At 52.0% G+C, this 13945-nt stretch overlaps 1 protein-coding gene across 3 annotated transcripts in view; it reads left to right on the plus strand.

Annotated features, from left to right (window-relative positions):
- Positions 1-2804: 2804 nt before the first annotated feature.
- The window catches only part of PAX3 (paired box 3), a gene marked incomplete at both ends in the record, with an annotated part of 79213 nt that continues 68072 nt past the window's right edge, over positions 2805-13945 (plus strand). For 2 of the 3 annotated variants that reach the window (XM_080624312.1, XM_080624314.1), the window contains 4 exons: positions 2805-2889; positions 3775-4010; positions 5378-5507; positions 6182-6316. In XM_080624312.1, coding sequence (XP_080480438.1) covers positions 2805-2889; positions 3775-4010; positions 5378-5507; positions 6182-6316 — 586 coding nt within the window. The remainder of the gene's footprint in view (positions 2890-3774; positions 4011-5377; positions 5508-6181; positions 6317-13945) is intronic. The other variant, XM_080624313.1, reaches the window with a different exon arrangement.

Below are 13945 nucleotides of genomic sequence, written 5' to 3' on the forward strand. Positions count from 1 at the left end.
CGGCGCACTCGGTGCCCGGTAGCGCAGGACAGCGAGGGCGAGACTAGGTGGGTTTCTCACCGCTTCCCGCATCCGTCCAGGCGAGCCCGGCCCGGAAGCCTGTCCCGGGGGAATGGAGCTCGGCCTTTGAGGCTCGGGGAAGGCTCTGGGCCGGTGGGTCCCCCGAGAGCCGCACGGGGCCAGGCGCGGAGCGGAGAACCGAGAGGAACTGGGGGGGCCGCCCAGCCCCGCTGCGACCGGAGCGGCGACGGACCCGCCCCGTACAGCGTGGGACCGGCCTTGCCGGGGCTGCCGTCCGCGTGTCCACGCGGATACACGCCACGTACACGGATGCGTGTCTTTGGGGACCGGGGATAGGCGTGTTTAATGGTAACTCACGGTGACTGCCGAACCCGTCTCCCACGCCGGGGTAAGCGGCTCCGCTCCTCCTCCTGCGCTGGAGAGGGGTCTGGATGGGCTCCATCCAGGGCGTCCATCCTCTCCAGGTGGACGTGGGTTACGGATCCAGCATCGAGGTGGCGGCCACCAGTCCCTGACGCGGGCTGGGACGTCTTCGGCTCCCACGCTCGGGGCCGTGGCGGTACCAGTGGGGTGAGGGGTCACGAAGGGGCTGGTCGCACCATGTGCACTCCCATGAGCCGCTGCCTGAGGGCGAATTAAATTCTAGATAGCTTCGTCCTGATTTCCTTTTTAATAACACTTCTACCATCTTTCTTCCTCTAGTAAAACACGCGTGGCAAGTAGCCGGGTGCGAGCAGCACCCGCGGAACGTTTCACGAGCGGGCGGCCGCGCTCCACAGCTCGGCTCCGGCCGCAATTTCATGGAGCTGGATTTCCGCAAGTCTCGGCCGCGGTTTTCTTAAAGCTTCGGTCATCGGGGTGCTTTGTAAAACACAAACGCTGCGTAAAACACACGCTGAACTTTTACTGTCGTTTGAACTTCCACTGCCAACCTGTTCGTGGGGTGTGCGGAAAGCTTCCCCGGGCAGAGCCGGCGGCCCCGGGAGCTCAGGATTTGGGGTTTGCTTTTGTGCATTTAAAACGTAGTGGAAACCGCACGGTCTGGTGGCCGGGGCGTGCGGGCTGGAGCTGGCGGACCAGCAGCCGGACTTCCTCGGGCGTGCTGCGGAGGGACGGGCATTCCGGCTTCACCGTCGCGAGTACCCCGGTGCGGAGCCCGCGGCCAACGCCGTCGTTCCCTGGCGCCGGTGCCTGAGCCGAGCCGCTGCCTTGCCCTCGGCGGGCAGATTCTCTCCTTATTCCAGCTCCGGATTTCTGCCCAAATAACACTAACTCCGGCCCTTCCCGGGGCCGATAGCAGCTCCGAAACGATCGCCCGGCCCGTAAAGGGGCAGCGTACTGGGAGCCTAGAAAACATTGTTTCCCTCATTTCAAAGGAGGAAACCTGAACGATTCTCATCCTTTTGATTGATTAAGGTCTTGAATAACTTGAAGCTCGGGAGTGACAGTTAGTGAATAGACTATTGCAAATAAAGAGCACTGTGGAAAGCTGGGCTGGCACTTCAGAGTGTAAAGGAGGCGAGTTTGCTGGCACTTACCAAGTTATAAATAAAAGGCCATGCACAATAGTACCTTCTCTAAGGACAGACAGTCTTTACAACACTCCTGGCGTCATATCCTGCTGTGGTCACTTCAGCTCCGAGGCAGACTTTACCTCTTTTATTTTTCCAGCAGTTTAGTTTGAATACTACAATAAATTCCTGGGAACAAACGCTTATTAGTGAGACTTCACCACGCACCGCCTCGCACCCATGCACACACGCATATGCACACTCACGCACACGCGCGTAACGCAGGACACAACTAGTCTCATCGATTTTTAAAAGCAGAAATCCCCACGGATATCTCACTGCCAGCTCTCGCTTTCGAAAGCGTTACACCGTTTGGTCCAAAGATGTTTCTTATGGACGACGAGAAATCTCGGTGCAAAATAAGTAAATAAAAGGAAGTGAGGGGTTTTTTTTCTCTAAAAAAAAAAAAATAAAAAAAATAAAAAGCCTCAGGGAGGTTGCTCCTCGCTGCCTCCCGCCACTAGTGCTCGGCGAGCGGAGCCAGGACACGGAGCACGTCGCGGGCAGAGAGGCAGGGGCTGACCCTTAGTGCCTGGCATTCCGTCTGGGGCGAGAGGCGGCCCGGCGGAGCCCCCCAGTGACACGGGGTCCTCACGAATGCAAGCGCCGGGCCGCCTCCGTCTGGTGCTCCCCTCCCCGGGGCCGGGGCTGCCGTCGGGGCACAGAGCAGTTCCCCGCCGCCGGGCGCTCTCTGCCCGCGGCGAGAAGGCTCGTCCCTTACGGACAGCGCAGGGCCGTGCCGTGCCGGTCACGCTGCCGTCGCGGCGGCCGGGGCGATGCGGGAGAGCCGCCCCACTCGCCCAATCAGCGGGAGCGGCGCGGCCGGGCCGGGCAGCGGCGGCCAATCGCGGAGGCGCCGCTGCGGAGCCGCGCCGGGGACGGAGCCGATAAATGCTCCCGGCCCCGCGGCTGCCGCTTCCCGCTGCACCGGGGACACGGACAGCGCCGCCGCCGCCCCCCCGAACTCTCCTGTCCGAACTCCCTTCCCCGAGCCCAGCGTCGCCGCCCGGCGGGGCTCCGGCTACGGCCCTCCCGGTGCGGGGCAGCGAGGGTCACTGACAAAGGGGCAGCGGCGGAGCTGCCTCCTCCCCGCCCCCGGGCGGAATCCCCCACCCCCTCCCGGGACCGCTCCTGATTCTGTGGGACCCGCTGACAGCGCGGGTCTCTCCTAGATCAGCCCTCATCTGGATATAACCCTGTCGGGCCGCCGCGATGACAACTCTGGCTGGAGCTGTCCCCAGGATGATGAGACCCGGAGCCGGGCAGAACTATCCCCGCAGCGGGTTCCCGCTGGAAGGTAAGGCCGCGCCCGCGCTGCTACCACTCAGGAAAGGGAGAAGTACTCCGTGCTGGGAGGCCGGGACAAAGCAGCACCTCGAGAGTCGGAGAACGGAGGGCTGCAGGGACAGCCTCACGGCTCATCCCCCGGGCTGTCACAGCCTCCGTTCCTCGGCGGGGCTTGAACAGCAGTTCCTCTGGCCCGACACTGGGGCCACTTGCAGGCCTAGAACCCCAGGAGAGCTCCATCCCGGCCGGCGAGAGAGGAGAACAGACCTTGAGGTCTGCGGCACAGCGGGACCTGATTCCGCACTTCAGCAAAGTGAAGGGCTGTGATTCGGGGAGCGCAAAGTTAGGAAAAAAGTGAGGAAAAAGTTAGAAAAAAAAAAAAGGGGGGAAGAAAATCCCAAACAAATAAAAGCAATGCAAACGAAATCGAAAGGGACTCTAGAAAAGAGGGTAGGTCTCGGCTGGGCCGGGCTGCTGCAAGTGGTGGTTCTCGCGCTCCAGACCGCTGCGATGCGAGAGCCCCGCAGCACCGGGGAGCCCCGCAGTTCCTGCTCGGGGCAGAACCGGGACCGCAGCGGCTTCCATCGAGCCGCGGGCCGGCCCCGAGTTGCCCAGGGAGACCGTGGGCCTCCCGTCCAGGTTCCCCCTTTTCCGCGGGAGTCGGGCAGGCCTCGACCCCCGGCTCCGGTGCTAGTGCAACAGGTGAAGCGTTGCAGCGTTGTAGTCGCCGGCGGGCCCCGGGCGCGCTGCGGGGCGGCCGGAGGGGGGGCGGGGGTGGCGGGTGGCGGCGAGTTGCCTTACAGAAAAAAACAATAACAAAAAAAAGACCCAGCAGGGTCCGAAGGAGACGTTAACGCCATTTCCCCCTCCTGCCTCCCCTCTCCTCCTTTTCTAGTCTCTACTCCTCTAGGCCAGGGCAGAGTCAATCAGCTCGGAGGAGTGTTTATCAATGGCAGGCCTTTACCCAACCATATCCGACACAAGATAGTGGAGATGGCCCACCATGGCATAAGGCCCTGTGTCATCTCTCGCCAGCTGCGAGTGTCCCACGGCTGCGTCTCCAAAATTCTCTGCAGGTACCAGGAGACGGGCTCCATCCGGCCGGGAGCCATCGGCGGCAGCAAGCCCAAGGTGAGCCCCTCCGCGCCCGCCCGAAGCAGGGCAGACCCCGCCGGTGCCCAGACGCGGGTGGCGGCACCGTGGGCTTGCAGGCGGGAGGCAGCACCCCGGGAGTGCCGGGGGTACCCTGTGGCCCCAGCGTGTGCGCAGGCAGTCACCGCTCGCACCACCGCCTGTTGCTCTCATGCTTTTCGAGGCTTTAAAAAATACAGTTGGAGCTCGTGGCGATGGCTTTGTTTTGTTTTTGTTTTATTAAATGATGAAAACACTATTTTAAGAAATAATTTCTCAAACGAAACTAAGGCGGAAGGGGTCAATTTATGACCGCCTGGCTGTCCAGAGCCCCGAGAGCCCCACGCTCAGCGCCGGGAGGGCTCGGTGCCTCCGGACCGGGGAAGCGGTCAGTCAGATGCCAGGGCTTGCACAGCGCGGCAGGATCGGGCCCGCTCTTGCTTCGCTGCGAAAGATTTATCCATATTTCTGCCTATCTGTCTGCCTGCTGCTGCTTCCCGGCTCTGTTTGTTTTTCTGTCCTCCCCAAAGCTGTGCATATTTATAGCTACGCCGATAAAAAGTTTGCGCTCACGATAATGCAGACAAATATGGATCCTTGTCTCAAGATCAGCCTCCTCCCTCTATAAGTTTTCACTCCCACAAAAGCAAAGACTTGAGTTTCTGACTAAAGTTGATGCTATATTATTTTCCCCCCACTTTGCCGCTCCTAAGGTAGTGATGTCTGAACTTTCCCTTTCAGTGTTAGGACTAGAGATAATTTCTTATAAGCTTGTTACCCGAACGACAGACTGTTTCCAGCCGAGAACCTTTGTTTGGTTTGATTTCGGCTTTATTGTAAAATCACGAGGCCACCGAAGAAACCTCTTGGTATTCGGAGCTCTCAGCGGTTTATTTCGATACTTTTTATTTGGGGCTGCAAACTTTGTCCAGCCGAAACTTCCCTGACCTGGAGCCTCGCTGACGCGGAGTCCTCTTCTAATTGCGATCTAGAATTTCCCCGGGATTTTCTTCTTGGCCGCATGGCAGCGGGTGCTGCCTGAGCTGGGATTTTCCTTGCCGAGGGCTCGATCCCTCCTTCCTCTGTAATCCCAGAGGATTCTCTTGGAACTTTCGTTTAAGACGAAGGGTTCTTGTTTTACGCGGACTCGTTGTTACCTGTTATGTCCCGTCGGATTTTAACCTGCCCTTCCTCGGGAGGTTTTATAACGGGGTTTTTAAGCAGAGCCGATGCCGGCTCTCTCTGGTAGCGGTGCGGAGCGGTGGGGAGGCTCAAGCAGCCTCTGGGGTCCTGGCGACGGCAGCCCGGGCTCGCGCGGCTGCTCCCGGCCCTTCAGACTGTGTCCGTTCGCCTTGTCTTTACTGAAGCAGGTGACGACGCCGGATGTTGAGAAGAAAATCGAGGAATACAAGCGGGAAAACGCGGGGATGTTCAGCTGGGAGATCCGGGACAAGCTGCTGAAGGACGGTGTGTGTGACCGCAACACGGTGCCGTCAGGTACGTCGCGGAGGGTACTCAGACACGTCCCTGAGGGCCGGGGCTGGAGCCAGTACAAGAAGGGCAACGCGATATCCGGGGCAAGCCCCGTGCCCGGAGGGATCGGAGCCCCTGCCGGGCTGGTGCCCATGGCTCGGTCAGCGTTAGCACGCTAGTACCGGCACACGCGTCCCGGCGGGATTCCCTCGCTCGGCGCGGGTGTTTTCAATTAGATCGCAACTGCGTCTCCCTCCTCTCCTTCTCCCTCCTCTTGCCCGCCGGGCTGCTGCCGCTGGAGGGCTCGGGGCTTGCCGGAGACCCGGCGCTGGGAGCCGTGTGCCGGTGGGCTGTTGGGGGGGGGTGTGTGGGGTGGGGGGGTGCGCACGGCTCTGCAGCGGTGTTTGTGCGGGTATCTGTGGGCTTTCCTCATCACCAGTGCCCGGGCTTGGAGGAAAGAATCTTGCAGGGCCTGTGTGCCAGAGCTGGAGCGCGGAGCGGGACGGTGCCTGTGAAAACCCTCGCGGGGAGGGAGGGGAGGGCAGGGCAGCGGGCGGCTGCACCCCCCAAAGCCCCGAATGGCAGCGGCCGGGGGATACACGGGGGCAGAGGCATTGCTAGGGCTCTCTCTCCCCGGCCTGGCCGGTGCGGGGGCTGCTGAAGACGAGCCACATCACAGCTCTGTGCTCCCCCCGAAGTGAGCTCCATCAGCCGCATCCTGCGGAGCAAGTTTGGGAAAGGTGAGGAAGAGGAGGCCGAGCTGGAAAGGAAGGAGGTGGAGGAAGGCGACAAGAAGGCCAAGCACAGCATTGACGGCATCCTCAGCGAAAGAGGTAAAGTCCCATTTCACCCTGCTTTGCGTGAAGCTCTGGGACTGGCCAGTGCCCGCCTCTGGTGCTGGTGGGTGTCACTCCCCTTTGCCCAAGGATCGTCTGTCCCTGGGCCAGTGCAGCAGATGGCACAGGGCAAGGAGTACGGCTGTCCCATCCCATCCCATCCTGTTCCCCCACCAGTATGACCCTGAACTGTGCAGAAATGGTGCAGAGGTCCGGGCAAAGGTGGGGTTCGCCACTGGTTTGGCTTTCAACAGCAGGGATGGGGCCAGGGAGCAGGGAGGGCTGGAGCCAGCAATGGAGCCCCTGGCACGGTGACGGCGCTGCTTTCCCAGCCGAATCCTAGCAAAAGGCTGCAGCTGCACAGAACGGGTGCTTGAAGCCAAAGGCCGTGGAGCCTTGAGTCTCTGCAGCCATGGGCAAGGCAAAGAGCCACAAGTTTAATTTCTCTCCTCTTAAAACTGCTGGGAAAAGGTTGTGTTGGTGCTTGGCCAGGAGCTGCGAGGAGGTTGCAACCTGAACAAGGGAAAGGGCTGTTCTGGGGCAGCCACTGCCCCTGCTGCAGTGGTGCCCAGCTCTGTGCCCAGCTGGACCCAGGGTGAGGGACAGACAAGGGCCTGGCTGGGCCGGTTGTGCATGGAAGTGGCTGCCCAGCACATGCACAGGCACTGGAGAAAGCGAGACAAAAGTACCAAATGAGCTGGTCAAACATTTGTACAACTTTTCCAGCTTTTACAAAGAAGGCCTTCTATACACAATCTACACTTGGAGATGAACTTGGAAAACAAAGAGGGGGGAGTCCATTGAAACTCACACTTTGGCTTTGCACAGACAAAGCTTCAGCTAGCAGCAGCTTGATGTGAACAAAAGAAGGCAACCTTTTTATAATTCAAGGAGAAAAGAAGAGAAAACAGCCCCACAAAAGGCTGAGAAAAGACATTATGGGCTTGCAATGAGGGATGAATTATTCAATGAGCCCCTAATAGCTGATGCTCCACGCAGTTTTATGGACTCTCCACTGTGGAAAAAGTAGCTGTTTTTACCTAGAAAAGTTTCTAGCATTTCTAGACATCTGGAGATGCCGAGTGCCATTCAAGAAGGACAATTGAAACCTGTCCTTTAACAGTCGGATATCTCCTTGTTGTGTAAGAGCAAACCTGCATTCCCTAAAACTTAGTTTTCAACTCTGTTATTTAAGCATTCAGGAGCTTTGTAATACAAACAAGTTAGTAATATAAACAGGCAGAAAGATGCTATGGAAGTAAGAGGTTTTTAAGGCCAGAAAGCACAGTTTGAGTGCCCAGCCTAGCTGCCTTTATAGGGGGACCTCTATATGGGTCCAGAGTTGCCTCCAGTATTTCCTTCTACAGAGGAATTGTTCTGAGATGGACATGCACCAAGGGAAAAATAGCTAAACTCAGTGCCCTAGCTGTTAGAATAACTAGTTCTGCTTTCCTGAATTTCTCTACAGAGATTAGAAACAGAAGATAGGAAGCCTTGATAACATCCCTGCTTTATGGAACAAACTGTAATTAATAGAGACAGCAAAAGAAAAATATTGTATAAAGTAGAACCTACCCCTCTACTTCTCTTTGAAACAGTTTTCCCATTCTTTGACTCTGCTCTTTAAAGCATGGCTCCTGATCTACCATAAATCAGTGTCTGGGCACACGGCTGTCACCTCCAGCCTGGTGGAGCCTCCAGACTCTTGTGGGAAAAGCACTGAGGCTGGCAGTGCCTTGCTGCAAGCAGGGGCTCGCTCATGCTCCCCAGCACGGTCATACGAGGAGGCTGCATTCTGTCCTCTAACATAACCTCTCCTTCACTTTCTGTGGACAGAAATGTCCTACTTTGCTTCTTTTGAGTTTAATCAGTGGCAAAACTGCCCTTGACTAAATGAGATAGTGCAGCCCTATCCTGTCCTTGCACATGGGGTTTTTTGCTGGGTGACCATGGCCGAGCAGTTCTGTGGAAACAGCAGTTTGATAATCCTGCCTGTTCTGTGACAGGGCTGGGAAGGTTTGGCAGTTGGAGGGAGAGCGTGCTCTTCCCCACAGCAGCGCCCGCTCCACCTCCCTGACTAGCAAGTTGTTGCTTAATCTTATTGCTGGGGTGGCCAGGATGCTGCAGTGTGAGAGCTGCTGCCCAAGAAAGGATTTCTTACCATACACATAATGTGTGTATAGTGTGATACTACAGGGACAGCACACCAGTGAACTCATCACATAAAAAACCACCCACCATAAAATAACTCTGCTACTACTTTCTGTATCTGGCCAACAAAAAAGTTTCTGTTTCGACTACCGCTGCCAGCAGGGGAGCTTTGATTTCAGTCCATCTATAAAAATCATCAGGTCAGATCCTGCTCTTTTATTGAAATAACTGGCAGCTTTTCTGAGGATTTTGATGCTGCAGGATTGTAATTGCCAGCACCCACCAGCCTGGTGTGGCAGAGGGTGCCTGCCTCTCAATGCCCTCTCTGAGACTAGGGTTGATTTCCATATGTCTGAAGGGTATCCTGGCAGCATGCAGCAAAACCCCCACATGGTAGCTCACTGCTGGGTGCTCCGCACAGGAGTGCTCCACATTATGCAGTGAAAAAAGTGCCGAGTCTTTTGCGGTATGAGTGGGTTTTATAGTGCTGGTCTCAGGGGCTTGAGGTGTCCCAACAGCAGGAGTGTGAGTACGAGGAGACGTAAAGGAAGGCTGTGGGATAAGCCAGAAAGCAAGTCCTGGGGCCGAGTCCAGAGCGGGGACTTTCCCTCATGCTTGGGAGCACACATCCAGTGCTGGACACTTGCTGACGTGTCCTGAAATCCCCTCCTTGACATGGATATTTGAGTGGCTCAGGGACAGGCTTTTTTTCTGAGGGCAAGGAAAACAATTGTCATTTTAATGGTACCTAATTCAAGATCTGGGGAGTAATTACAGCAGAGTGGGATTAGAGAGAAAAGAAACATGATATTTTTGATAAACAAGTGATAGAACCAGTATGTCATTTGGCTTGGGATTTCTCCCATCACATATATATAAGCGTAGGTAAACTTTCATACGTCCTGCTGTGATTCTGTTTCAGCCTCTGTCCACAGACACTTAAGTATGATTCTCTGGCCAGCATTTACTGATGCCACGTGCATCCCACTTTGCAGTATTTCAGCACTTCTGTCAGTGTCACTCTGTACCCTGATTTTGGATATATATTTGATGAAAACCTTTGTTGTTGCAGTCCGTATCAGGAAGCTGATAATTCTATAATACCATATCTGTATTTCTGCATGCGTGATAAATTTCTCTTAAAGGCATAAGCCATAAATAAAGAACATGAGAGAGACACTTTTGTGCTGTTATATGGCACATCAGGGCATATTTTTAGCATAACCGCTACAGAAGAGGGAGCCGCTTGTACCTTTAGCGGGAGTTATGCGCGGCATGGTTTGCTGACTAATCTGATAACTCCCCCTCCATAAGATAGCTGTTGTTTTCTGGCAGAAACCGACAGCTTTCAGCGCTCAAACGATGGGGCGTAGAGCTGGTCCTCGGGCCTGCTGCGAGCGGGCAGTGCGGGCTGGGGCCGGGACCCCCCTGCCCGGCCTCAAAGGGGGCCTCTGTTCCCAGCCAGTGGAATTGGCCCCCAGGCCCTGTCCCGACGGATCCTCCCCCAGTCATGCGCACCCGTCCAAAAAGGGCCCTACTCATCCCAAGCCTCTACCCTTGGCTGTACTGAGAGCAATTCAGGCTACAGCAGACTAAATTGCCTCCTTTATTTCCTTCTTACTTTCATCTTGGACCAAACCCTTCCCCCCCTCTCCCTCCCCTTCCTCTTTTCTTTTTTTCTGTGTGCCTGAGGCTCACATTAATACAGTTTCGGCACCACCCCTATTTTAGTGTGTGTATGTGGAGTTTGAAGCGGGGAGGGGGGAAAGGGACCTTAGCACAAAAGGCCTGCTCAGCAGCTAGAAAGTTCAAGCTACTGCTGCTTCTCTAGCTATGTGATGCTTTTCCTGTTTGCAAGTTTTGGGAAACATTTTTGCTTTGTACTGTAATGGAATTAGAGGACAGATGCTGACTGTAAATGGGACACGCGACTACCAGCCCCTAGCTTAAATATTTAGATGCAATGTTACAATTACTGACTTGATGCACACGCTTTGAAGTGGTGGCACATGATCTAAAGGGTAGCTCAGGCTAGATGGGATTGCAGATGTTTTGATTAAGGTTGGTCAGTATCATGCAGCCAGTTATTTTTAGGTTGTAAAACTATTAAAGGCAGTTTATTAAGGGACAGGATTAGCATGTAGGCACCAGATACTGCTTTGAGTCATCCCATTCATTTCTGCATTGTAGACTGCTGGGTTAGTGGCCAAAGCATGGGGCAAAGTGGACGCTGAGTTAGAGTTTGCTTGTGATTTTCTGATGCAGGGCTTGTTGTGATTTTGCTCCAGCATTTCATCCCAGGGCATGGTGGTAAGAGTACTTATTTGCTGTGTGAAATACTGTTGTGTCTTATGCAATGTGCTCTCCTGCTCAATGTTGCTGGTAAAGATTCACTTATTGAATGAAATGTGCTGACTGTGGCTGCAGGCAGTTATCTTCTTGAGACTGGAATTTCATCACTAGCAGGTTTAAGAAACCAGCTCGTGTAACTTGAACAGAATTTTGTTTCTGAGGTTCTCAGGAGCTGACAAGAAAATAGTGCTAATTAAGAAAAACTCCTTATTGACTCCAGGATTGAGCTCAAGGCAGATAGTGCTAACAGTATTTTCTGTCTGCCTTTTTCCTCTTTCTTTCCTCATATCCCAATAGTGTGTGAGAGTCCAGTCCTGGACAGAAAAGCCGGGAGCTGCATGAGCACATTCCAATGTAGGTGACACTGCACAACCCAAATACATTTTCTTCTCCCTCACCCATCATCTCTGTGGGGCTCCGGGCCAGGCTCCCACTTCCAAATCATTATTTTGAGCTAATCATAATGACTGATGACCTCAGCGATCAATGCTGACCTCACCATCAAGCGAGAGCACAACGTCCCAGCACGCTGAGTGCTTTCAGAACATTGCTAAATGTTTGTGTTTTGGGTGACTTCAGAGTGGAGTTCTGCTCCAGAGATGCCGGGAGCAGCCTGTGCCCTCCTGTCTTGAAGGCAAGCTGTGGGACTTTGAGGAGATGCTAATTGTCAGACTAACTGCACGCTAATCGCCTTACATAAGCGCTAGTCATACTTCCAGCTTTGGGAAGAAAGGGTGTTACTCTAGCAGTGTCTCTTTAAAGTAATATATAGATACATCATACCCCTTTCTTGAAATGATGATTTCATTCATGGATTTGCATCTTTTGCCATCTTAGGGACACTTTCTTCAACTTAAAACGAGTTGGCAGTTATTCAAACAGAACTGCTGTGGGCATCGCTTCCAGTTTTTCTAATTGCGTACATCTAGAACAAAGGCAAATGTTATTTCAGCAAGTGTCAGGGTTGCTTCACACGCAGCAGTAGAACAACTTGAATTTGCACCAAAGTTTGCATCTTATTTGGTTGCTCTGAAAATCTTAATAATCAAATAGTCTTGTCATTATTGAAAGGCTGAGGCAAGAAACACGGGTGGTCGACTTTAGTGTGGCTAGGACTTGATTCAGAAACGTGATTTTTACCTTTGGCTTTCTGGATTCTCCTACGATTGCAAAATCCTTGACGTCAGTAGGAATTTGCTATGGTAGAGATCAGGCTTTTCTTGAAACTGGCTCTATAATGTGCTGAGCAACTGTGGCTCTAGGGAGAAATCCTCAGGTTTAGGATGCAAGACGGGTTTACTGGATCGGGTATCAGACCTCCAGTTCTGCAAATGCCCTCATATGCGGGTAACAGTGAGGAGTCTCACTCAAAGAGCCTATTCATGTGAGTAAAGTTACCCACGTGGGTTGGGGCAGGCAGGAATGGGGCCCAAATTTGTTTTGTTCTGTTAATAGAAAGTACCCACTAAACAAGAGTGTGACTCTAATCCCGAGTGAAACTCTCTGGCAAAACTCTTATCGAGGGCAAGGATCTCTTCATCTGTGTTTACACAGAGGTAGTGATAGAATCAGCAGACAGACAGATAGGGCTTTTAATTAGATAGATAAAAAACTAATTAGCAATTAATGCTGAAAGTAAAAGTTGATGCTGATGAAATGCTTAAACCAGATTATTTTCTGGGTCTGATTTCAAATACTAATTTTCTTTTGTATCAGTCAAAGACAATGCTTTTATCTAACACTTACTTGGGGAAGTTTTAGTTTGGTATTAGGTTTACTTATTGATAAGAGTTGGAACAGGGTTTAGAAGAGGGAAGCCACTAAAGTTGATAGTGATAAATTATCACGAGTCCCCAGAGCTGTGTAATAAAACTGCATTGGGAAATGAAGCAGAACTACAAAGTGCTCTCTGGTTAATTTAAGAAGAAATTGAGTGAAACGCAAAGCAATAAATCAGAGCAAGCCAGTCAATGTGAATTTCTCCATGTAAATGTCACTTTAAATCCTGTGTAACAAACACATGTGGCTAGAGAAAGAACAAAATATAGAAATAAAAGTGAGGGATACTTCCAAGTGCTCCCCAAACACTGAGTTCTGGCTAATAAAAATGATGTACAGTAATATAATTCACCACAAGACCTTGTTTAGTGTAGTGTGAGCACAGCGTTTAACTTTACTTGCCCTGGAGTACTCCTGCACCATGCTGTTAAACTAATTCAGTTTAAATCACTCTGCCTAGAAAAAAGAAAAAATGAAGCATAATGAAATTAAAACTCACTGAGGACACATTAAAGTGTGCCATGTGCTGAGATAATTTAGTTAGTGGAATTTGATAGAATTGTTGACAGGTCGTTTATTCATCCCAGTAAATAAAGATTCACAAACTATTACAAATGTGCATATATAACCACTAGGACAGTAAAAGGCAATTAAGCAGTCAGTTTAATGTCTTATCTTGCTGGTTGCCCTACAGTTGTTTTACAACTACGAATTAAAATTTGAAAAGGAAGTTTTCAGTGTCCCTGGCCAAATATTGATTAAGTGGTTGTTTGCTGATGCCATTGTGGCACATAAAAAGGCCAGTAGTTCTGCCCCTTGTTGTTCATCTTCCATTGTCACTGATTCTTAACCTCGAAGATCAAAGGAGGATCATTTCAGTGTATCTGTCTTGGAAAATCCTTCCTTGCTCCTAAACCCGTATGGATTAATGGCCAAATTGTCTTTAATGAGATGTGAAATTTGAATGGAATCCTTATTTTGCATGGTCTGTTCGATGTATGCACTGTCCATTCTTCCAGTTTTGTGGAGGAGTTTTGTTTAGCATTATTGGATTTGGTTTTGTTTGATTCACTTTATTTTCAGTATGCAGTGCACTGAAATTTTACTATTACCACAGGTAAAATATGTGATATTTAAATGAATTTTAGTAAAAGTAATTTTGTTGCATGTAATCTTTTTGATGAGTGCAGCCTAAAGTGGAAAAAGAAAAGTTGTCTTTATATACCAGAAAAGTTGTCTTTATATACCAAATCACATAGATAAATAGTCTAGGGCTGCCAATAAAAGAAAGGGAGTTTGAGGAGTGAGCTAGTCCTCCAGATTTGGTTCTCAGTATAGATGGAA

The sequence above is a fragment of the Psittacula echo genome (genome assembly GCF_963264785.1).
Source record: "Psittacula echo genome assembly, chromosome: 7".
Taxonomy (NCBI): domain Eukaryota; kingdom Metazoa; phylum Chordata; class Aves; order Psittaciformes; family Psittacidae; genus Psittacula; species Psittacula echo.